The 26722-nt window shown below is 35.5% G+C and overlaps 1 protein-coding gene across 1 annotated transcript in view; it reads left to right on the top strand.

The window, feature by feature from the left end:
• LOC111058651 (Down syndrome cell adhesion molecule-like protein Dscam2) overlaps positions 1–26722 on the top strand; it is a 541982-nt gene that overhangs the window by 318004 nt on the left and 197256 nt on the right. Inside the window, 1 exon segment of the mRNA XM_039430110.1 lies at positions 847–1008. Within this exon segment, the coding sequence (XP_039286044.1) occupies positions 847–1008 (162 nt within the window).

The following is a 26722-nucleotide window of genomic DNA, read 5'->3' on the forward strand; positions in this document are numbered from 1 at the left end:
TCAATATGGCGGCCGCATTGAAATTCATGTATGTGAGTAGCTGGCCACTCTGAAAAGATCTAGTGCTTTACAATAATACCACTCAAGTGCTGGGCACATCAATCACCCCTGTTTACAGTCTGCAAGACAATTTCTTCTTCTTCTTTCTTCTACTTCTTCTCCTTCTTTTCCAGTCTTCTTCTTCTCCTCCTTATTCATTTGTTCTTCTTCTCCCTCTTTATTTCAAAGATGTACTTAAGAATTTCATTCTAATCTTGTTTCGTGTATGTTTCTGTTGCACTCCATCTTCTCCTCCCCCTCTTTCTGCTTTTCCCCCTCATCCTCCTCACCCCTCTCCTTCTTCGCCTCGTCCTCCTACTTCTCATCGTCCTTCTCCATCTCATTCATAACTCTTCTTCTTCCTCATCATTTCAAAGATGTACTTGAGAATTTCATTCTAATTTTGTATTTTTTTGTGTTTGTTTCTGTTGCGCTCCATCACCTCCTCCTCCTCCTTCTGCTCTTCCTCCCCCTCCTACTCCTCCTCACCACACTCCCTTTTTCTCCTTCTCCTCCATCTCATTCATATACTCTTCTTCTACCTCATCATTTCAAAGATGTACTTGAGAATTTCATTCAAATCTTGTTTTTTGTGTTTGTTTCTGTTGTGCTCCATCTCCTCCCCCTCCCAATCCTCCCCCTTCTGCTCGCTCTCCTCCTTCTCCTCCTAATTCCTTCTTCTTCTCCTTCTTTATTTATTTCTCCTCAATTTTAAAATTGCACTTAAGCATTTCTATTCAATTCTAATATTCGAATTCTCTTTTATTTCTTTGTTTCTAATTCTTAATAATGTTTTTTGTGTTTCAGTGGTGGTGCAATCATACAAAGTGCGTGTGGAGGTGGCGGCTGCAGCAAGGGGATGCACGGCGGTGTTACAGTGTGTCGTCGACCGAGGAGTCAAGGACCTCGTCAGGGTGGTCGCCTGGGTTCAGGACCCCTCCTTCTTCATCTACCCGTCCCTGCAAGGCGGTGAGTCCATCAAAAATTATACAATAATGTATTCCAGTGGTCGCCAAACAGTCGATCGTGAGCTACCGGTAGCTCACATGAATGCTTGGGTTGTCAACCATGCATTGAGAAACATGGCTACAAAATTTTGCATTTCTCACAGATATAACTGAGAAGTTGAATGATTTAAATTTGCAGTTTCAAGGAAAGATAAGTACATCAGTGGAATGATTTGAACTGTAAAATCGTTTTCCAAGGAGATTGAGATGTGGGAAAAGAATGTCGTCCAGTTTGTATATAAACACTTTTCCAGTCTGAAGAAAATCAATGACGAGAAAAATCCTTCACAGCACCTCAGCATAACCAAGAATACGTTACAATTCAGACTTGAGACAACAGTTTGATCAAAGATTTTAAAAGCATATCGAATATGGTACAATTCGTCAACTCTCCTTTTGTAGAGATCGATGCAGAAGATTTTTCAGCTTGTGTTGTAAAACATTTTGGTGGAGATCAGGCTTCAGTTGAAATGGAATTTGTGGATTTTTAAAATGATCTTGTCCCTCAGATCACTTTCTACAACTCGAAATATTTGGCCTCAAGTCCCCAAAGAGAAATATCCAATTATTATTCAAGGTGCATTGAGGTTGAAAGCTATGCTCAGCTCTACCTACTTGTGTAAATCATCTTTTTTCAAGTATGAAATTCATAAAAAATCGATATAGGGACATGTTTTGGACAACTGCATCAGAATGGCGGCTACAACGTCAAGAAAATATTTGATCGCCAAAAAAAGTTCCACTGCTCTCATTGAAATGTACATTTCAACTTTTGTTATACCTTTTTCTATGAGATAAGTAGATTTCAACACTAGAAATGTATCTTTATAGGCGATAAAAGATACTTTCTTTATTGTAATATTCCTTGGTAGCTCACTAGAAGTTAAATAAATGCTATTCTAGCTCAAAGGCTCATAAGTTTGGCGATGTATTCTATCATTGTAATAGTATCTTACGTCACATGGACGGGAAAGGGCCTTTCGCAGGCGAGAATGATGTTTCTTGTCGAGGCGTCAGCCAAGACTAGAATTCCATTCGAGCAATGCAAAAGACATTCACATCCAAGTAGTGTACACTTTTCTTGGCATAATAATCTAAAGAAGAATAATTTAGAAATAGAAAACATTACCTGCATGTGCTGAAGTTACTACATGCATTCTATAAACATATCCTATTTTACAAATTCTGAATCAGGAATTTTGCGGAAGTTAACAAAACTGAAGGTTGTTTTTGTAGCTGTTTTGCTGTTCCTATTCCGGAACTAGGAAACATACTCGACTGTAAAGAAAACATATGATTTCATTCTTAGACCAGTTATAGAATAGACACGCTGGGAAATCTAGCTTCTGGAGCCAACATCTACTGCCATATCACCATATCGTGACGTCAGCATCGGATAGAAAACTTTTCTGCAGAGTTTGTTTACATTGTTTTCTATCCGATGCTGACGTCACGATATGGTGATATGGCAGTAGATGTTGGCTTCATCGACTTTCAATATGAATATACATTGAACCGTGTTTATTCTATAACTGGTCTAAGGTTTCATTACAGTAGAGTCTATTCTGTACTGAGAATCATATGTTTATTTGTTCTGCAAACAGCTGTTTACCGGCTTGATTTCATGCATGGAAAACAGCATGAGATTGAATGACTATGACAAGATTGTTTGTTACTAGATCAAACGGAACATGAAAAACATCATTGTTCCATCTTTATGAAGATGGCAGACGAATATCATCTGCTCAATGTAATATAATTTATAAGGACGGCAAAAAATCGTACGACTAATGTGTGTGTGACTTTAAAAACAAGATCAAAAATAGATAAAACTAGTTATTCTTCAGGAACTACAGAGGTTAGCTTATAAAGGTGACGAAATACAAGGGGTCCCCATGAAGGGATGAAGGTGACATAAATGGGTGATGATATATCCAGCCCTCCCATTGGCTAGGTACATGACATAACATCGCTGATATATACAGAGTGAGACATAAACCAGCAGCCATATTGTGTTGTCCTCCCCTAATTAGTGGTTATGCCCTTGTTTTGACATCCATTCGAGTCAGCTGGATATTCACCCCCTTCCGAAGCACCCCTTGTCATTCTGTCCCTTTTCCGGTGCCCCTTTCCATGCACCCCCTCTCAAGCATCTCCTTCACAATCACCTCCTCTCAAAGCCGCCCCTATAGTGAGGTCCACGTTATAATGGCAGTGTTTGTTTAGCAATGGTATTGCTATCCTTGTCTATCATTCAAGAAAGCAGATAGCACTGTCTTTTTCTCGCTTTGCTCTGGTGCCAGATCGTCTTCTAACAATGTAGAATTGATAATAAATTAACAAAATATTTTATCTTAATTATGAAAATCCATTATTAAATTATTGAAAAATATAATTTCTTGCTTAATAAGATATAATTGATTATTTCAAACGAGAATGAACAGTTAATATTACACAATAAACCTGTATCAGCTACCGTCTATAGAAGGCATTGACAGGACAGAGGATCGGCAACGTTGTTCTGCTATCTTTCTCCACTACCATTATAACGTCAACCTCACTATAGACAACCCTCCTCCCAGTCAATCCTTGTAAGGATGGTCTTCAACACTGTCACTTTTCCAGGCACCCCCTTCTCAATCTCCCTCTCAAAGCACCCCCTGTCAATCAATCCCCCCAACCTTGAAATGGGCAGGGAGGCTGGAACATTGAAGTTATGTTGGCATGAGGCAGCATGATTGTGACGTCACACACCTCAGCAAATAGGTCAGGTTTGGAGAGACACCACAAGAATCCGATCACCATTGGGTACTATGAGAGAGCATTGATTGGATGGGTATAGTGATGTCCACGTTATAATGGCGGTGGAGAAACATAGGAGAACAACGTTGTCGATCCTCTGTCTTGTCAATGCCTTCTATAGACGGTAGCTGATACAGGTTGTTGATGTAATATTAACTGTTCATTCTCGTTTAAAATAATTAATTATATTTTATTAGGCAAGAAATGATATTTTTCAATAATTTCATAATTAAGATGGAGTATTTTGTTAATTGATCATTAATTTTTCATTGTTAAGACGATCTGGCTATAGAGGAAAGTGAGAAAGAGATAGCGCTATCCACTCTGTTGAATGATAGACGAGGATAGCAATACCATTGCTAATCAAACACTGTCATTATAGCGTGAACCTCACTATAGAGTTATATGCGAGAAACCAAAAAATGGTACCTTTGAACCACCACCTCCACCCCCTTAGCACAGTGAGTAGGGGTGAAGACTTCTGAAATGTTCACCTCCCAACTACTCAAAATAGATCTGCGGGGTCAAACTTTTCCCCTTATTACACTTCCTTAAAAAATGAACTATAGAGCCAGTTACACACACAATTATTTTTTTCCTCCCTTATGAATTCCACCAGGTTGAACGAAACTTGACAAACTTGGCATATATCTGTTCTATCTAATAAAGTTTACAAGAACTGCAAAAAATCATACGTCCAAAAATCGATATGTGTGTAATTGGCTCTACTGTTTCTATACAAATAATAAGAATAGCATTTAGCTGATCAGAAGTGAAATGCGCACAGACTTATTCCTGGCGCATAAGTCTGTAGGCACTTGAACATTCTATAGGAATGATTAGATGAGATCATATTGGACAAGATTCTCATCATAGAATTACAATCAATAAGGAAAACAGGAATGAATGAATAGGATAGAGAATTGAGGAAAGTGGGATCAAAAGGAATAGAATGTACCAACGGAAAGAGAGAATTAGAATTGTGTTTCAGCACTCTAGTGTGTCAGTCCGCGCTTTGAACCGATTCCAATGCATTTCAACGACAGAGAACCCCATTATCTCCGCTCAAATCCTTCAAAACCCTTCCCAAAATAATCCCTGACCTCCCCTATGCCCCTAACCCTCCCCTGGAACCCCTGAAATCTCCCTCACCAAACTACCAAAGGTCCCGTGACCACAGGAATATTCATGCCCTAGCTGGCAAAGCAGTACCCCTATCGTCAAAACACATTCTGTCCAAAGACCACCGATTTCATCATCTCTATATCTATATTTCCGTATATACAGATATAGATTATACACACAAATGTATCCGATCTATATAGAAAGGTTTTGAAATATAGGTATAGTTTTGATGGAGTTTGGAACTCACCGTATCAGCAATGTCCATCGCCCCGTATCAAAGCGAGCCAACAGTTATTACAGTGCATCTGAAACATGGATGTAGTGAAACCAAACATTTTGTACATATGTGAATTTGTATCCAAACATTGAGTATATAAGTATATTTGAGACCAAACATTTATAGTGTGATCCGCGTTGTAATGGCAGTGGAGAAAGATAGGAGAACAACGTTGCCGATCTTCTTCAATTAGAATAACGATGATATAAAATTGTAATGTGACTTCATAAATCGGCGGTGTTTCAACAAATAATTGTCGATTCCCTAAGAAGGATGAAAAATATCCTTTCCTTCCATTAACACACGACCGGGGAGGAGAGAGAGAGAGGAGATGAGAGGTATTTAATTAAGTATGTTACAATATATACTGGCTAATACACTGAACTAAGAGAGAGATATGGAAAGAGGGAGAGAGTGCGAGAGACAGAGTGAGTGAGAGATTGGGAGAGAGAAAGACTCAACAAGGACAAAGAAGAATCAGAAGCAGCGTGACAATCGGTTCAAGAGATTTAGTTAGCACTGGATCAATCTGTAGAGGATGAGCTGCATTCTCTTCCTTTGTCACGAATTTTCAAAATGGAAGTTTTTGTGGCTGCTCTGTGGTTTTTCTCCTCAAAATATATAGTTATTCACACACCATTCACAGGTATATACACTGTGAAAATCTCATAGATATATGCTCAACATATAGGTATAAAATCCATGCTAAGCACATAGATATGTGAAGAAAATGTAGATATAATAAACACACTGAGCTGAACATACATGGATTTGTCCAGAATATGCAGGTATATACACTGTGGAGAACGCATAGATATAGAAAATATAGGTATATAAATTGTGTCAACCATATAGTGCGGAAAATATAAGTATAATAAACACACTCAGCTGAAAATACATAGATTTGTTCAGAATATACAGGTATATACACTGTGAGAAACGGATAGATAAAAGTCAGGTATATGAACTGTGTTAAGCACATAGATATGTGAAGAGAATATAGGTATAATAAACACACTGAGCAGATAATACATACATTTTTCCAGAATATATAGGTATATGTACTGTACGAAATACATGGATATGTGGGAGAAATATAGATATGGGAAGTATGAAGAATACACGCTCGGTTTACTCTATTTTTGTCAGTGGAATTAGGAAGGTTCGCACGAGAATTTTCATCCTTTGCAAGCCTCTTCTTCCATTCTATTTCTTCTCTTTTTACCCCACATATCTAAGTATTCTCTATCCCTTTTCTCTTCCAATTTACTGAGCTCTATGTATGGGGTTTCCATCATTAGATGCTTGAAAGCTTTTCTCTCATTGTTTTATCTGGGCTTATTTTCATCTCATTAGATGGAATTTGGGAATAAATTGGTGTTGTGTGGAAGGCGAGGGATTTTTTATGTCTTTGTGGTTGTTATGAGGGAATTTCCCTTCAAATATAGCTACACTTGGACTGTCGTATGACTAAGAATGGAAACTTTTGAAATTTGAATTGGAATTTCAAGTTAATCAGGCTATAGTGAGGTCCACGTTATAACGGCAGTGTTTGATTAGCCCTGGCATTGCTAACCTTGTCTATCATTTAGCAAAGCAGATAGCGCTATCTCTTTCTCGCTTTGCTCTGTTGCCAGATTGGCTTTCAACAATGAAGAATTGATAACTAATTTTCAGAATATTCCATTTTGATAATGGAAATTCGTTATGAAATGATTGAGAAATGTAATTTCTTGCTTTATAAAATATAATTGAATATTTTCAACGAGAATAACCAGTTGATACTATTGAATGAAAAAGACTAAGAAATTGTCAAAAATTAAAAATTTATTGATACCTAGATATAACGGTTTTGGTTATTACACCATTGTCAATCTCGTATAAACTAAATTTATACTAGTAGGCGAGTACTGCTATTGGTCCAATTTTTTTATTGGACCAATAGCAGTACTCGCCTACTAGTATAAATTATGCTGCTCTGCTGCTCTCTAACTAGTTTATCAGAGATTGACAATGGTGTAATAACCGAAACCGGTCTTTCTAAGTATCAATAAATCTGTGAGTTTTGACAATTTCTTAGTCTTTTTCATTCAATAAGAATAATTACCACAATATCAACTTCTCAAATACACAAACAGTTGATATTAGATACATCAATAAACCTGTATCAGCTACCGTCTATAGAAGGTATTGACAAGACAGAGGATCTGCAACGTTGTTCTGCTATCTTTCTTTACTGCCATTACTATCTTTATAACGTGGACCTCACTATAGAATTGAACCTTGAATTCAAATTCTAAGTTAATCAGTCCAGTAGTTCAGGTGTGATGATTCATGTATTTCCTATCCATACATGTTTGTAGTAGAACTCTAATTTTAAGGGAGCAGAAAGGAGAATTTTCTTCAACGTTAAATTAACTAGTTCATAGTTGAATATGAATCAACTAGTTTAAATATTAACCGTTTAAGTATTAACTACAATGAACTGTATATCTTTTATACTGATAGTTGACGTTTAACAAGTTTCATCGATTAGTGATAAAGGAAGCATTAACTAACAAATCTTTATCCTTAGAGCCCAGAGATAAAGTGGCATCCCAAACTATTCCGATCTTGGAAGATAGAAACAGTTGAGGAACAAGTTTCATAATAATTACAAGTTAGTTCAACTATTTCCATCCTAGATCCTAGCAATGGACGATAAATATGTTGTAATACAAATTTGTGGTAATGGAAACAAGTGCTGAAACTTTTCGAAAGCTTTTACACTTTAAAACTTGAACTCCGATTTGTAGTGCGGCTACCAACTAAACGTTTTACAAACTTGCAACTTCAAAGTTTTCTGACTATCAACTCTGGGGTTATCCACTTGTAGTCTATTGCCTGATTTGGATAAGGCTTTCTCCCAGAAGAGAGAAAAAATGCAGTCAATTCTGAGGTTTATCAACTTGTAGTCTATTGCCTAATTTGTATAAGGCTTTCTCCCAACAGAGAGAAAAAATGCAGTCAATTCTGAGGTCTATAAGTTCGTAGTCTATTGCCTGGGATGAGGCTTTCTTCCGATAGAAAGAGAGAAAATGAGTGTATCCAAGATTTATTTGGATCTTTGAAAAGTTTTGTCATTGAGAATACACTTGAACCCAACACCGCAAGTTTTCCCCAATTTTCCGAGTCATTTGGTTAAAGTGCCTCCAGTATATTTTCTCTGTCATTTTATTCACTTATCGTGTGCCTTGGGGAGATCAGAAGGTGAAAGATGAGAGGAAATCAACCAGATCATTGTGTGTTCTTTACAAAATATATTCATGTGGAGTCTATAATCAGATATACATTAATAAAAACAATATAAAAACTTGTAGTACCCTTTATTGAAAAAAAACTTTAAAATATTTTAACGACTTACTAATTAGTTTCGACCATAGGTCATTTTCAAATTAAATTAAACTATAAACTTGAAAATGACCTATGATCGAGACTAGTCGGTAAGTCGTTGAAATATTTTAAAGTCTTTTTCAATAAAGGGTACTAAAAGTTTTTAGAAATTGAACAAAAGTAGCCTAAATAGGTGAAGTGTTCTCAGATACATTTATATTTTCTCAATATAATTAAGAAAATTGTCATAATTTATAGTTCCATAGACAGCTATGTAATTTACTTTGGCATCATACTTTATCCATTAGATCTTTGACAAGACTTTGATTTATTGATTGACAGTTGTTGATACACTGAAAAACGTGCCTGGATTGCTAAAAAGTCTGTTAGATTTAAATAGTGATTAAATGCCACAAGAACCAATCAGAGGGGACTTCTTCACGACAAAGCCTTCTCTGATTGGTTCTCGTGGCTTCTAAAAATGGTTAAAATTTAACAGGCTTTTGTGCAAGCGGGTCATAGACTATATCTTTGTGCAATTATTATGTACCTTGAACACACCAACTGAGAGTTGAATAATATTCTCCAAATCATATATTTAATGATTGAAAAAAATCAAGCTAGGAATTCTCAAAATTTAACAGGCTTCTGTGCAACCGGGCCATAGATAAACTTTATCCAATTGTGTACCATAAACACATCAATTGAAATTGGATGTGTTCCAAGTCCTATATTGAATGATTAGATTCAATAATAGAAAATTAACCGTGCTATTTTCATTGAATCTTAATGATTGATTTCATTCTCGCTGTATAAAAATGGAGCCAGGAATTCTCAAATATGGTAACTTACCATTTTCTCCTCCCCTAATTCAGACCTGCTGCTATCTTCTTCTAAGGAGAGACAGAAGCAAATGAGAAATAAATGAGTTGAAGAGTTTGCAACAATTGAAGTTGGAAGAGTTACAAAAGTTACTCGAACAATCGAAGTTTCCCCATTGGTGAGAAATTGTGTGTTGTGTCCCACTGAATGAGTTGCGATGAGAGAGAAAGAGAGAGAGAGTGACTGTGTGAGTGAGGAAGAGAGGAGAAATGGCATGGGAACAGAGAAGCAGGAGAAAAACAGGAAGAAGAGAGATCAAAAAGGAAGAAAAGGGGAATTGGAACAACTCATAGGAACAAAATGAGAAGGGAAGCATTGGAGGGATCAAACAATTTGTGAAATATTATAAAAGAGAAAGTGAAGAGAGAACAAGGAGAAACGTGAGAGAGGCAAAATGGACAAGGTGAAGGTGAAGGAGAAGGTGAAGGGATGGTAAAAGTGGAAGGGGAAGGTGAACAAGAAGAAAAACAAGAAAAAAAAAGAAGAAGAAGAAGAAGAAAAAGAAGAAGAAGAAGAAATATAAAAGGTACAGAATCATTTGAAAGAGTCACAGAGTTGAAACAATAGAGTATGATGAGGGTACGGTAGACTAGGTTATTGAGAGACTCTGTAGAAGTGAGAATTGATTCTATTGAGAGAGAGGAAGAGAGATAGAGTGAGAGAGAGAAAGAGAGAGAGGAAGAGAAAGAATGTGTGTGAGAGAAAGAGAGATTAGATAAGAATTCTTTATTTATGTATGTTACAATAAAATGTTCACAGAGTGGGATACTGCAGAGAGAGAGAGGGAGATAGAGTGAGAAAGAGTAAGGAAGAGAGAGAGAGTGTGTGTAAGAGAGAGAGAGAGAGAGAGAAAGAGTGACAGTGGGATGAGAGGAAGAGAGTTTGAAAGTACTCATTGTAAAGCTGGAGGCGTCTGAAACTTAGTTTGCTTTTTAGAAAAAATTAGCCTTCACCCTTTCCTTCCTCCCTCCCCCTACAAATCTTGGAAGGGGGGAGGAGTTTTCCAAATGAACGAATGACAAATGAAGCGTTTCAAAGGAAAACTTTGCATCATCACATCAGCTAGGTGCCAACTTCAATAAGGAAAGCTTTTTCCGAAAAAGGAAAACTTTTTCGAAAATCAATTGCACCAACTTTTCTGGTCTCCGGTGTAACTTGCCACTTTATATGTTGCGAAATTATCACCTGTCTGCCAGAATTGATCGAATATCAATGTAGAGTTTTGATGGGAGGTTGAGAGAGGGATTTACTTTTTCATTGAAATATGAGAGGTTTGAAAAATTAACGTTTTTTACTTTCCTTGCCCTATTACCATAGGTAAGGAAAGTATTGCTTTCCGAAAAAATTAAGGTACCCCAATTTCTATATTTCTATACGTTTCAAGGTTCCCTGAGTCCAAAAAAGTGTTTTTTGGGTATTGGTCTGTATGTGTGTGTGTGTGTGTGTGTGTGTTAGAGTGTATGTGCGTCTGTGTACACGATATCTCATCTCCCAATTGACAGAATGACTTGAAATTGGGAACTTAAGGTCCTTACAATATAAGGATCCGACACGAACAATTTCGATCAAATGAAATTCAAGATGGCGGCTGAAATGACGAAAATGTTGTCAAAAACAGGGTATTTCGCGATTTTCTCAAAAACGGCTTCAACGATTTTGATCAAATTTATACCTAGAAAAATCATTGATCAGCTCTATCAACTGCCACAAGTCCAATATCTGTAAGAATTTCAGGAGCTCCGCCCCATCTATGCAAAGTTTGATTTTATATTTCCAATTATCAGGTCTCAGATATCATTTAAACGGAAAATTTTGAGTGGAAAAGATTGAGCATGAAAATCTCTACAATTAATGTCTAGTAACATTTCCACCTAAAATTGAAAATAAGCTCGAAATTCGAGAAAATAAGATTATTCAATTTGCAAACTATTGGCAAGTGTTGTTGATTCTATTAAATGATTCACTATGAAGAGATAGCAGACCTCATGTGTCTGCAGCGTTATTGTCCTGTCACCAGCTGGCTTGGATCTTTGAATAGTAGACTTGAGATGCGGGTGAACACTAGTGTCAGTTGATAAATTTTCATAACTGCAAGGAAAGTTGTGTGAGTGCGCCACACCAGATTTTTATGATTCTCTGTACGTGTTGATAGGTCAGTGTTCAAGTGATGTATGCAGGTTTCATTTATAATAGAGAATATAATTTGAATCAATGATAATATCATGCTAATCGCCTACAACAGAAGTGGAAAAAGAAGAAAAAGGAAAATAAAATGAAGGAGATGATGATGATGATGATGATGATGATAACAGGTACTCATCATCTTCTTTTTTCCCTCTTCTTCTCCTACTTCTTCTTCTTCTTTTTCTTCTTCTCCTACTTCTTCTTCTTCAAATTTTCCTCCTTCTCCCTCTTATTCTTCTCCCTCTTCCTCTTCTCCCACTTCTTCTTCCTCTCCTGCCTTCTTTTTTTCGCTCTTCTCCATCTTTTTCTTCTTTTTCCTCTCCATCTCCTTCTTCTTCTTCTTCTTCTTCTTCTTCTTCTTCTTCTTCTTCTTCCTCTTCTTCTTAATCAACTTTTCCCCCTTCTCCCTCTCATTCTTCTCCCTATTTATTCTTCATCTTCTTCTTCTTTTCTTCTTCTCCTTCTCCTACTCCCTCTTTTCCTACTTCTTCTTCTCATGCCTTCTACTTCTTCTTCTCCTTATCCAGCCCTCTCCTTCTTTTTCTTCTTTCACATTAACTTTTCCTCCTTCACTCTCTTATTCTTCTCTTTCTTCTTCTTGTTGTTATTCTCTATTTACTCCTTCTCCCTCTTATTCTACTTCTTCTTCTTCTTCTTCACCTTCAACTTCTCTTCATCATCTCTTCATCTCATTCTTCGGAAAGAATATTAAAGATATCCTCCCCACTAACTCTCTACCAAATGAAGAAGGAGAATAAATAAGAAGGAGAAGAAGGAGAAGAAGGAGAAGAAGGAGAAGAAGAACAAGAGGAAAAAGAAGAAGAAGTAAAAGAAGAAGAAGGAAGAGAAGACAGCCGCATAGCTTTGTCCTCATCAAGATGTCAGGGCTGTCAAAGCTTAAAGCAGCCCAACTCAAAGCAATGCCTGCTAGCCCAATATTCATTGTATAGGGATATTGATCACAGTACAGTCATATCATGGATTATAATATCCTATTGTGGTCTGGCTTGAGCTGTGATCGCCCCTGTAGTAGGTAATCTCATCTATTTGTCTATTTGTGGTCTAGGATTTGATCAGGCTTCTATTTAGAACGTTCCTGGTAGGAGAACTCATCTATTTGTCTATTTGTGGTCTAGGATTTGACATTGTTCCTATTATAATTAGAACGCTTCAGTAGTAGAGTGAGTTGTTTATTGTCTATACCCTAGAATCGGCCAATCTATAGTGAGGTCCACATTATAATTGCAGTATTTGATTAGCAATGGTATTGCTATCGATTGAATGAAAAACACTAAGAAATTGTCAGAAAACCACAGATTTATTGATTTAGAACGACTAGTTTTGGTTATAACACCATTGTCAATCTCTGATAAACTCTGATAAATAGTTTATCAGAGATTGAAAATGGTGTAATAACTCTGATAAATAGTTTATCAGAGATTGAAAATGGTGTAATAACTCTGATAAATAGTTTATCAGAGATTGAAAATGGTGTAATAACTCTGATAAATAGTTTATCAGAGATTGAAAATGGTGTAATAACTCTGATAAATAGTTTATCAGAGATTGAAAATGGTGTAATAACTCTGATAAATAGTTTATCAGAGATTGAAAATGGTGTAATAACTCTGATAAATAGTTTATCAGAGATTGACAATGGTGTAATAAACGAAACCGATCTTTCTAAGTATCGATAAATCTGTGGTTTTTTGACAATTTCTTAGTCTTTTTCATTCAATATGAATAATTACCACAATATCAACTTCTCAACTACACAAAAAGTGAAAAAAAAGGTATTGGTATCCTTGTCTATCATTCAACAAAGCGGATAGCGCTTTCTCTTTCTCGCTTTGCTCTGTTGCCAGATCGTCTTTTAACAATGAAGAATTAATAAGTAATGAATGAAATAATAGTTTATCTTAATTATGTAAATTAATCATGAAATCGTTGGAAAATATGATTCATTGCTTGATAAAATATAATTGATAATTTTAAACGAGAATGAACCGTTAATATTATATCAATGAACCTGTATCAGCTACCGTCTGTAGGAGGCATTGACAAGACAGAGGTTCGGCATTTCGGCAGCTATAATTTCGGCATAAATCAGCTATTCATGATCTGCCACGACATGATCGATCTTTCAAGTCCAATCTCCAAAATAAAAAGTCTCCTTTCTCAAAAGGTTCCTTCTCATTCATTCTCTCTCACTCTTTTCCTATATCTCTCTCTATCTATATCTCACTCTCTCTCTCTTTCCATCTTTCTTAACAAGCTGTCGATAGTCATTAATCTTCACAATCTAGGCTTCCTTACAATTTGCGAAAAATATTTTGGTCGAATAAAATAGGTCCACGCTAACGAGCTACTTCACAGATTGAGAAAACTGCAAAATCGTTGAGAATTCCTGTGATAAGTTGAGGGTGGTCTTGACAGATTTCAGAAAAATTCACAGTTCATTGAAGGTTCTAAAAGAGGTGAGTTGTGGGAAGCAGTTTCAAGATAAGATGGGAGATTGGAGAATATCGAAAATATTAGACAGACTGTAGGAAATTCATTAAGATAGTGATTGGAGCCCTGAATTTAAGTCATGAGTATTGAAATATTATTGAGGTCCACGTTATAATGGCAGTGGAGAAAGATAGGAGAGCAACGTCGCCGATCCTCTGTCTTTATTTATTTATCATATTGTGTACAAATACTTGACATGAGGGAAGGCACAACAGGTTCATGCCCAAAACTGTCCCATTTCCAATTTATACTGTACTGTCCGAATCAAAATGTTGGTTATGTAACTTTCACTTTTCAAAATACAGTTTTCTTGTCAATGCCTTCTAAAGACGGTAGCTGATACAGGTTTATTGATGTAATATAAACTGTTCATTCTCGTTTGAAATAATCAATCGTATTTTATTAAACAATAAATGTCATTTTTCAATAGTTTAATTATGAATCCTCATATCATTAAGATGAGATATTTTGTAAATTAATCATAAATTCTAGATTGTTTAAAGACGATCTGGCAACAGAGCAGAGCAAGAAAGCGCTATCCGCTTTTACGAATGGTAGACAAGGATAGCAATACCATATCTCTTTAGCTTTGCTCTGTTACCAGATCGTCTTTTAACAATGCAGAATTAATAATAATTGATTAACAAAATATTCCATCTTAATTATGAAAATTCATTATAAAATTATTGACAAATATAATTTCTTGCTTAAAAAATAAATGGATTATTTTAAACGAGAATGAACAGTTAATATTACATCAATAAACCTGTATCAGCTACCGTCTATAGAAGGCATTGACAAGACAGAGTATCGGCAACGATTTTCTTCTATCTTTCGCCACTGCCATTATAACGTGAGTTGAATAAGTATAATGAATTATTATTCTAAACGAGAATAATCAGTTAATATTACATCAATAAACCTGTATCAGCTACCGTCTATAGAAGTGCATTGACAAGACAGTGGGTCGGCAACGTTTTTCTTCTATCTTTCTCCACTGCCATTATAACGTGAGTTGAATAAGTATAATGAATTTTTCTAAACGAGAATAATCAGTTAATATTACATCAATAAACCTGTATCAGCTACCGTCTATAGAAGGCATTGACAAGACAGAGTATCGGCAACGTTTTTCTTCTATCTTTCGCCACTGCCATTATAACGTGAGTGGAATAAGTATAATGAATTATTCTAAACGAGAATAATCAGTTAATATTACATCAATAAACCTGTATCAGCTACCGTCTATAGAAGTGCATTGACAAGACAGAGGGTCGGCAACGTTTTTATCCTATCTTTCTTCACTGTCATTATAACGTGGAACTTACTATAGAATCACTGTATTAGAGAATGACTTAAAAATCTGACCACATGTAATACCGCTTTATCTTCTTTCTAAATAAACGAAGTATGATATCCACAAACAAATCTCTCACTCCATCAGACAGATGCTTTCAACAATATTTTGCCAAATCCAATCTACATTCCAGAATTCAACTTATGCGTAAACATATATGAACACAGCTTACACCAAACCCTCTGTTATTTTGAGAGCGGAAGAGCATCTCTGTGAAAACTGCGCCAGTGAAAATGGAAAATCGTTAAGAGGATTACCGGTGGAAATTTCGCTCGACAATATCGGACCAGTTTTTCCGGGAAATCTTTTTTGGGACGCTCGTGGTCTCTATGGTAATGCGATCGGTTTTTCACGGGGAAATTTTTGAAATTATCACGCTAAGCCTCAGGAAAGTGATGCTGAGGTGCTAATATGCGGAAATTGAGTTGGTAGGGATGGTTAGAGTGTTCTCTTGCATAATAGGGAAGTTACCGAAATTTTTTTTGTGTTATTATGATATGATCGGTGTGGGACCTTGACAAGAAGTTTACTCAAGAGTTTATTCGTGTTCCAAAGTTCTCTCCGATACTTCCGATATTGTCAAGATTCAAGATTCTTCTTCACTTGATAAAACCTTTTACAAAACGTATAAGTTTGTAATCTATAATATAATAAAGAAACGAACTTCACATACATGTAGGCTATAGAAAATATGCTTATGACACATCATCACGTCTGAACTACTCAACTGATTAACTTGAAATTTCGCATATAGATTCTAGATTTGCGGAGGATGATTGTAGGCCTATTTTCAATTCAAGTGTTTAGTTAGACTCTTGCGAAGCACGGGTTACCTGCTGGTATAACATACAAATTCAGTGTGGCTTATTATGACACAAAATACACAATACAGATTACATAGCTTAAAGAGGGATAGCAGCATTTATAAGGATAATACAACTCAAAAATCTGGTCTGGCGCACCCACACAACTTTCCTTGCTGATATGAAAATTGATCACCTGACGCTAGTGTTCACGCGCATCACAAGTCTACTATATAAAGATCTGAGCCAGCTGGTGACAGGACAATAACGCTGGAGACACACAAGGTCTGCTATCTCTTCATAGTGAATGATTTAATAGAATCACAAGTTACCAACAGTTTGCAAATGAATAATCACTTTTTCTCGAATTCAAAGCTTATTTTCAATTTCAGGTGAAAATATTACTGAACATTAATTGTAGAGATATCCATGCTCAATCTTTTCCATTTGAAATGTTTTGTTTTTATTGTATTTGAAGCCTGTTAATTGGAAATCCAAAATCAAATTTTGCATTGATGAGGCGGAGCTCCTGAAATTTTTACAGATATGGGACTTGTGGCAGTTGATAGAGCTTATCAATGACTATTCAAGGTATCAATTTGATCGAAATCGTTGAAGCCGTTTTTGAAAAAATCCCGATAAACCCTGATTTTGAAAACATTTTCGTCATTTTAGGCGCCATCTCGAATTGCATTCGATCGAAATTGTTGTTCGTGTCGGATCTTCATATTGTAAGGACCTTAAGTTCCAGATTTCAAGTCATTACGTTAATTGGCGGATGAGATATCGTTTACACAGACACAAATAAACTCATACACACACACATACAGACCAATACCACAACACCACTTATTAAGACTCAGATGACCTTTGCACGTATAGAAATTTAGAAATTGGGGTACCTTAATAATTTTCGGAAAGCAATACTTCCCTTACCTATGGTAATAGGGCAAGGAAAGTAAAAATTTGAAACATACAGACCACAATACTGACTAGATACAAACAGGATGAGCAGCTCTTAATTATGGAAAACTCATTCATTGAATAGTAAGCCCTCTCTATTTATTCAATCTCCACCAATATTTTAAACTTCATTTGTTATTGGCATCTCTTTTCACAGCTGAAGGAGGACTTTGTAGATTTTAATTTGTTTTTTGAATTGAATTTTGTTGGATAAAATCATTTCTATGCCAGGTAGTGTAGTCATGATAATTCATCTGACATGAAAAAGTTTCAATATCACTCGAGTTTGTAATATATTACTATATTATTTGTTGCGCTTCCAACCAGCAACAAACGATTTATTATAGAAAGGAAAGGAGAAGTTACCTTCAATCTTCTAAAGCTTCATCCACATGACTCTGATTGTTTTTTTGCCATATAAAAAAGTTACCAGCTCAGTAGATGCATAATATTTCAATGTCAACTGAGAGATCTACTACGTCAAACAGCGTCGACCAATCACGTGCGAGTACACTTCAGTGTCTGGTACTTGTCCACGCCTACAAAGCGCTCTCATTGGATGATATTACTACATCATTACAGAGACTCCATTTTCTTGAACGATATTGCATTTAAATTATGATTATTTAAAATTTTTATGGAAGTCACAGCTACAATAGAACTCATCATAAATCTTTCTCATTTTACGTATCATTTTCTTCCAAATCATGCATTTTTCAGGGAGAAATGACACTATAAATATAATAATTCGGAAAAGTGAAAAATAAAAGAAACACTTGGAGAACCATTTACTACAAAGTTACAGTGAATAAAGAATCAAAATTGATACAACTAGTAGTTCTGTGAACAGTAGACCTCGCGCAGTTATAAACCACAGTCTCCTCTAATACTGTCCATTAGAGTAAGTTCTGTCCTGTCCTGTCGTGTCGGCGAGATATCGGTGTATAAATGACTACTAATGGCTGTTTTGTATCGACAATGCTAATAATTTGATGTGAACAGCTGTGCTACTATCATCAAAAGCTTACCGAGTTGAGAGCAGAGAAAAGTCGGGAGAAAATACTATGCTACTTCAAGTTATCAATTGCATGCCTCACTGCATGCAATTAATAGTAGTAGTATAAAAAGGGGAAGTCTGGCACACTTCCGGTGTGTCAGACTTTCCCTTAGGGTAAAAACGAACCTAACCTAGAAAAAAATCGGCCAAACCTAACCTAACCTTGTCAAACCTAACCTCACCTAACCTAACCAAGGTCAAGGTCAATAAAAATTGAAAATTGAGAGAAAAAAGAGAAAATAAAAAAAACAGCTACACAACAGCTGTTTTTTCACCAAGTTACATTGAGATATCGAATTGCATGTGTCATTGCATGCGATTTATAATCAACTGGACAGCTGATTTATGATGAATAATTCTAAAGTCTGATTTTTAAGGTATTATTGGCATTCGGAGGAGACACTATCTCTTTTTGTATTATCCTTAGAATGCAAAATTTCAAAAAAAATCTTATGTATATGCGAAATTCAAAAAGAAACATTCCATCAAATTTCATGAAAATATATTGCTATGTTTCGCTGTGAATGCAGAGCATAAATATAAACATAAAGAGAATGCAAATCGTCGACTTGAATCTTAGACCTCACTTCACTCGGTCAATAAAAGTATACCTTAGTATTGGGAAATGAAAAACAGCTCCTTTGGATACTACAACAGACTTGGGAACCTCTATGTCCTCCTTTCCATCCCATCTATCGGTTACTCTAATACCACATGTTTTTCACGGGAAAAATGCGAATATAATCCTGGAGAGTGGATAATTTCCCAGCAATAGTGTGGAAAGCACAAAGCCAGTACTCAAGGGCTTTTCACTTCATAATGTCACCATTGTTTCAATAGGAAGCACTAATGTTATCTACAAGGCATACTGCTGACAGCTAAAAGTGATTTTCACTACAGAGTAAAGCTTAGAAAAAAGAAGAAGAAGAAGAAGAAGAAGAAGAAGAAGAAGAAGAAGAAGAAGAAGAAGAAGAAGAAGAAGAAGAAGAAGAAGAAGAAGAAGAAGAAGAAGAAGGAAGGAGAAGAAGGAGGCAGGAGGAGGAGGAGGAGGAGGAGAAGAAGAAGAAGAAGTAGAAGAAGTAGAGGAAGAATAAGAGAAAAGCTGTACTGGCAGAAAATCCGTGGATATATAGGTATACGACAGTGTAAATGAAGGTAAATATCCGTGTGTATACAGGTATATATTTGTTGGTCTGTGAAGATATGAAGGTATCTGTGGAAATATATATACATAAGTAAATATATAGTTATAAGTGGTGTATATAGGATAATGGGTGGAGAATGGGATACAAAGAGCTTTTAAGGCTAACGACTTCCCCGTAAGCAACAGACTGCAAGATTCTACTCCATCTACTTCTCACCCAGTCCTCAATACTTCTCATCTACTTCTCTTATTTCATCTTGACTTTTCTCTCCTGTTAATCCATAGAATCGTTATCTATTCTGGTTCCATTTTGACTTTCTTTCTTCAATACTCATCATTATAATATAATGATATTACAGATAATATTATTATCTGTAATAATGTAGAAGACAAGAGTGTAGATTCAGTATTTCTTCCATCCCCCTTTAGTTTTTAAGAGAAAGTCATTTATCTTTTCATGTTTTATTTTTTAGTTGTTTATCCAATCCTCAAAGTGATAGGTCTATTATCTGTAATAGTGTGGGAGTCAAGAGTGGATTCTTTGTATTTCTTTCATCTCTCTTATTTTCCTAGGGAGGTACCTTCCATCGTTTCCATCTCTATGGGTTTTTAGAGAGATTACTTTCATCTCTCTTATTTTCTAGAGATATATTTCATCTCTCCTAGTTTTCTTTTGTGTTTGCATCCTTAATCCTCATTATTATATTCTGATCACCTCTCAAGAATAGACAAGACTGTAATCTCCGTATTTTCTTCTATTTTTCAACTTTTCTCTGATTTCCACTTTCCCCTTTGAATTATGATTCTCGTTCAATTCTCAGATAATATCTCTCTTGTTATTCTTCCTTCTTCCCCATCTGCTCAGTCATCGCTCCTCTCTCTATCTTCCATCTTCTTCCCATCCCGACTTGAGAGTACTGTCTGTGAAGCCGTGTGGAATCCAAATGGTATTACCTGCCATAATAAGCACATTGCCAATGTGGGTCATGGGACACTCTATTATCTCCCACCTCTACAACGTGGGACATGGGGCACTCTATTATCTCCTACCTCTATTCTCTCTACTCCATAATATTATCTCCCATCTGCACTTACTTCTCCTTCACACTCCATTATCTTCTACCTCTATACGCTTCTAGGAGTCTCCTAATCTGGTTGAATATGTATGCTATTTTGCACATCTCAATACCATTCAAAGGATAGCAGAAAGTAAGAGGTCATAGAAAATCAGTCTGCTATTTGCTTTTTACATAATCTTATGATAAAGTGAAGAACTGGCTTGTACACGTACGGGATAGGAGAATAATTATGTTTGACGTATCAACACGTCTGAACTACAGAACTTATTAACTTGAAGTTTTGCATATAGATTCTGAATTAATCGAGGATGATTATAGGCCTATTTAAAATCCTCAAGATTTCATTACATCAGGTTCCCAGTTTGTCATGTTTTAAAAAAGACCCTTGCGGACCACGGGTTTCCTGCTTGTCTGGAATAGTGGGAGAACATTGAGAATGAGAATAGAATTTATATAGAACTATTCATCCTAGATCAATCCTAGAAGGGGAAATAAAAATATGAAACGGATATTATGATATATGAGCGTTCCAAAAACAATTTGTGAATGATATTTTGGTGGCATCAACATGTATTCTAAAATGAAGAATTTTTTTGGAGGATTTGCTTTGGAATCCAATGCAACCGGTTATAATGGTACAGTAGCCTACAAAATTATTGGTTCCATTGATATCGTCTCTCATCTTCATCTCTACTATAGTGAGGTCCACGTTATAATGGCAGTGGAGAAAGATAGGAGAACAACGTTGCTGATCCTCTGTCTTGTCAATGCCTTCTATAGACGGTAGCTGATACAGGTTTATTGATGTAATATTGACGGTTCATTCTCGTTTAAAATAATCAATTATATATTATTAAGCGAGAAATCATATTTTTTAATGATTTCGTAATGAATTTTCATAATTGAGATGAATTATTTTGTTAATTTTTCATATTCTACATTGTTAAAAAGTCGATCTGGCAATAAATCATAGCGTGAAAGAGATAGCGCTATCCGTTTCTTTGAACTATAGACAAAGATAGCAATACCATTGCTAATCGAACACTGCCATTATAACGTGGACCTCACTATAGAGAGCTGAAGATATTTTCAATCAGATATTTATTTATTTATTCATTATACAAAACTTACCATAATCATAATAATATAATTATAATCAATTATGTCATAGGAGGAAAATCTAGGTCGAGCCTGTACTATTTTTCTCCAAAAATTTCAATGAAATGTTTATGTTGTCCAAAGGTTATGAGGTTATGAAATAACATACTGCTTCGTTACTTGATTTTCGGTCCAGGAGTTATTATTTTTGAACAAACAGTTGTTACGTTATTTTAAAACGCTCCAATGTCAACGGAAAGTTCTACTACGTCACACTACATCGACCAATCACGTGCGAGTACACTTCAGTGTCTGTTACCAGTCCACGCCCACAATTTGGGCTCTCATTGGCTGATAACTTGACGTCATCACAGAGACTCCATTTTGTTGAATGATATTGTATTCAAAACAAAAAAAATTGTTATCAAAAGTATAGAACTCCGTTTGAAATGATCACGTCACTGCGAAAAAATTGGTATTCACTGTGGTATAGATTCTTTATTGAATCATACAATAAGTGCATGACCATAATGATAGGTACAGAAAAATAAGGTAACCTTGTGCTATTCCTCTCCCAAATTTAGATAAGGTTACACATAGTCCGATATAGGTTGAGTCTTGTAGTTGTTCACTTCACAAGATGTTCAGTTCTTAATTATTTTCACGATGTAGATTCTTGAATTTAGATGTTTCAAAACCAAACATTCAAAAAAATATCTATTCATTTCTAATAGCACACAAGAAATGGAAGAATATTGTTTTATTGCGTTTCCTGATTCTGATAATAGTTTTGAACTGGCTTCCTCCACAAACCACCATTACTATTTTTGAAGACTGTAGTATCAATCAATAAAATTGGTCTCAATCATTATTCCCTTTTCAGCTTGACAATAAATAACATAAAACACAGTTATTTAAAAATATTCTTCAAATTAATATCCTATTCCCCAAGCATTTCGGGACTGCGAACAGTACAGTTTGAGAAACTCAGCTTTACAAAGTCATAATTGACTGGGCCTACAGTTTGATTTTATAGCGCCAGTCATGTTCCAACAAAATTATTACTGATTCAATAAAGTTGAACTGTGTTTTATTTAGAGTGCTCCACCCATACCCCTGGTGTGTGCTATAACATTATCTCACTCTAATCATTCTCTTTCTCCGTCATGTTCCTTATTTTCTCTCCTACATTCTCTCTCTCTAACTCTCAATTCCATTCTACTCATTCTCTCTCTGTTTCTCCGTCATTTCCCTTATTTTCTCCCTCGAATTTTCTCTTTCGATTTCCCATATATATTTTCCACAATTCCTCTCTTTTTTCCATCTGATTCTCTGTGGTACGATACCATCCTTTCCTTCTACACATTGTCTCTTCTTTATTTCTCTAAGTTCCTTTCCCTTATTCTCTTTTCCTTCTGCAACATTTTTTTCTCAATTTCTCACTGTTTTTCTCCTCATGCTGTGTGACACAATATCGAATATTGTTTCCACTCTGAATTTTCGTCTTTCCTCTCAGTTTCTCTTCCCTATTCTCTCTTCCTTCTCCAATGTTATTTCTCTTCCTTCCTGCATCCATGCTGTTAGACACAATATGAAGATTTCTTCTCACTCTCTCTCTCCCTCTTTCTCCCTTATTTCTCTTAGTGTCTCTCCTCTATTTTCTCTTCCTTCTCAACCGTTTTCCTCTTAATTCCTCTCTATATATTCCATCCCATGCTATGTGCTACAATATATCATCTTTTCCTTCTCCTAATTCTCTCTCTGTCCCTCTTTCATTTATCTCAGTTTCTCTCTCTTATTCTTTTTTTCTTCTCCACCAATTTTTTCTCAATTTTCATCTTCTTTCCATCGCATCCTGTGAAGCACAAGATTGAATCCTCTTTCCACTCATTTTCTCTCTCTGTATCTCCCTCATTTCTCTCAGCTTCTCTTCCTTATTCTATTTTTTCTCCATCAATTTTTTCCTCAAATTTTTGTCTAGTTTTGATCATTTCCTGTAAAATATGTGAGATTGTGCTCTGTGCCCTTGGAGGGTTACCTCTCATGATAGAGCGATAATATTAGTATTTATAAGAGCAGTCTCTAAATTCCCTCTTTTGCGAATAAATTCACAAAAAATTAAGGCCGTCCGGCTCGCAAAATTACTGGGTTCAAACCTCAGCTCTAGCTCAGTGGTAGAAACATGAATTTTATAAATACAAATAATCACCATAAGGTTCAGTGACCGGTGATTGATAATTCTTACCGCTGCTTCTATGAAGTTCTTGAAGAATACCAATAATGAAAGTAAAAGAATATTTGATGACTGATTATCAGTAACCATGTATCACTAGAGAATAATAAGGACCAACTATAGTTGTTTCTAGTTGATTCTTAAAACGCTCGTTGTGAATACAAGTACTCACCAATATACCCTTCCGAAATTCCTTACAACTTACAACGCCAGTTCTTGAAGTTCTCTGGATCCTTATATGATATAACTGGAACCTTATTAATATAATTTCTTGATATACTTGTTCTGGTAGATGAGATGAATATCATCAAAGGATGATAAATATTGAGTGCTCTGAATAAGATTAATATTACTTGATTCAATAATTTTAAGTGCTGCTAAATATTTGTTGGTATTAAAACAGCTCAAACTGTATATCACGAGATGAGTTAGGATATAATAAAAAATTCTATGAGTTTGTATGCTGACATAAAACACAAAATATATTCCCATAAAAAAGATGTGCATAAAATATTCGATATATCTATAATTCACTTAAATAATCTATTTCTAAAATCTGAATAATTATCACAGGCTTTGCTAATATTCACAATAATGAGTTTCAAATTCATAAATATATTATATTTAATACTGATACTTATACTTCCAATTAATACAAAAATCTGCAAATAAAAACCTGTTCGGTCTATAAGTTTGATATGATATACTTTGGTCAATTAACAAAATTATAATTAATAAATCAATATTCAAACACGAGATCTCAGGGATTTGTATGAATTCGGGCCGTGCGTGGAAGTAAGCTTCCTACATATATTAAATAAATTTATAAAATGTTCTTATGAACTATGTGATATTATTCAACACGTGGTGACTTTTTATTTAATTCAAGTTAATTTGAATAGCGCTTTTCTATTAATTACCCCACTGAACGTAGAAAAAACGAGCTCGTTTGACTTATCACTCACTGAACTGAAGTTCTAGATGGTCTCGTGGATTGAATTAATTATTTCCAATAATTAATTAGGTAGGCTCCTTTTCGTCACTGCTGGGCTAACGCGTGATCCAGATTTTTATAAGTTTCTTTCGAATTAAAGATATTTTTATGGGAATCTTTACAAATTACGAACTCTTTGACAGCACTGAGTTCACAGATAATTGACATTTAATACAAATACTTTACATTAAAAAAGGGTTTGGCTTAATAGTTTTAAAATTTTAAAAAGAGGAAGAAAGAACCCTAAACTCCATGTGCATCCTCTCAGGTCGGGATCTTAAGCCAGAAGAAGGAGGTTTTTAGAAAAATTTGTCTCTTCCACGAATAATTCTGTAAGCTACTCTCTGATTGGCCTTCAATTTAATAGACTCAATACAATTGGTTGCCTTGGGAATCAGGGCTTCCTCGGCTTTATAATAGAAGAAATTAAATAAAAAAGAATTTTTATACAAATGTATGGAGTGTTTATCTTAAATTGATTTCATAAATAAATCCTAACATGCGATGTTAATACATTTAGTTTTTATATGAGTTTTGTATACTCTTGATTTATCATGCTTTTTTAGATTATAATAAATATTTATACAAAAATAATGGGTGTTCGTATTTCTACACATCGACTTCCTTTAGTATACATAATATATCCTTTATGAGTAAATTTTATATAATTCAACCTGTCATATGGGTTGATCGAATAATCAGCTGATTCGCTCAGTATTGATTCTAATAATTATCGATTTATCCAAGATCGACTAATTCTTTTCAAAATGTAAACAAATAACTCTAACCTCAATGTTCATGCATTTTATTTTTTATAATCCGCCAATAATAAGTAAGCCGCTTTATAATTTTTTGATCTTACCAATGGGTTCTCATAATTATTAAATCACAATTATACATGTTTTCTTATCATTGTTGATAATGCTATTACTCCTAATCGCTAATAATACTTGATTTGAGTTGATTCATCCTTTGACTAGGTCTAACCTTCTTTCCAATTTTATAGTTCTATTATATTTCATTGGTTCATTTTAAAATATTTGGTGGTATTAATTTACCACGTGACAAATACAATAATGGTTCTTCCGTTAGCTCTCTCTTTCTTCTTCCTGCCATGTTCCTCTTACTCATTCCACATTTTCTCTCTTTCTTTTCCACTCTTCCCCTGTCAGTTCCTCTCTGTTCTCACTAAATGATTCTCTTCATAACACTCTCTCTCCCTTCCTTACTTCGCACTCTGTCACGTTCACTCTCTTTCTCTCTGTCTTGCTCTCTCACACTGTCTCTTTTTCTCACACACTGTATCTTTTTCTCACACACTGTCTCTCTCACTCACTCAAAGGTTGAGTGGCCGAAAGGACCAGGAGTCCTAGCTCCGCCCTTATAAAGGCATATAATCAATCAATCAATCAATCAACCTCTCTCTCATACAAACTGCCTCTCTCACACTGCCTCACAAACTCACTCTCTCTATCATTCTCTCTCTCTCTATTCCTCTTTCTCTCTGTTTTTCATAGTTTTTTGCTAATCCCACCCAGGGAGTGCGTCAACCCTAAATGGACTTATCCGTTTATGTAGTCGTAATACAAAAACGGAGCTTTTATGGACCGATCTAATGGAATTAAGGGCTCTGTTGCCCCCTGACCCCCCTCTATAACCCCTAAAAACCGTCCTCTACCCCCAATCTTGACCCTAACACCGTTTCCACCCACCCCTACTACAATATAAATCATTGTCAACGTAATAAAATAAAACGAAAAGTTGATGTGGGAACTGGATTTGGTGAGGTAGGTAG

Source organism: Nilaparvata lugens, chromosome 6 (assembly GCF_014356525.2).
Source record: "Nilaparvata lugens isolate BPH chromosome 6, ASM1435652v1, whole genome shotgun sequence".
NCBI classification, from domain to species: Eukaryota; Metazoa; Arthropoda; class Insecta; order Hemiptera; family Delphacidae; genus Nilaparvata; species Nilaparvata lugens.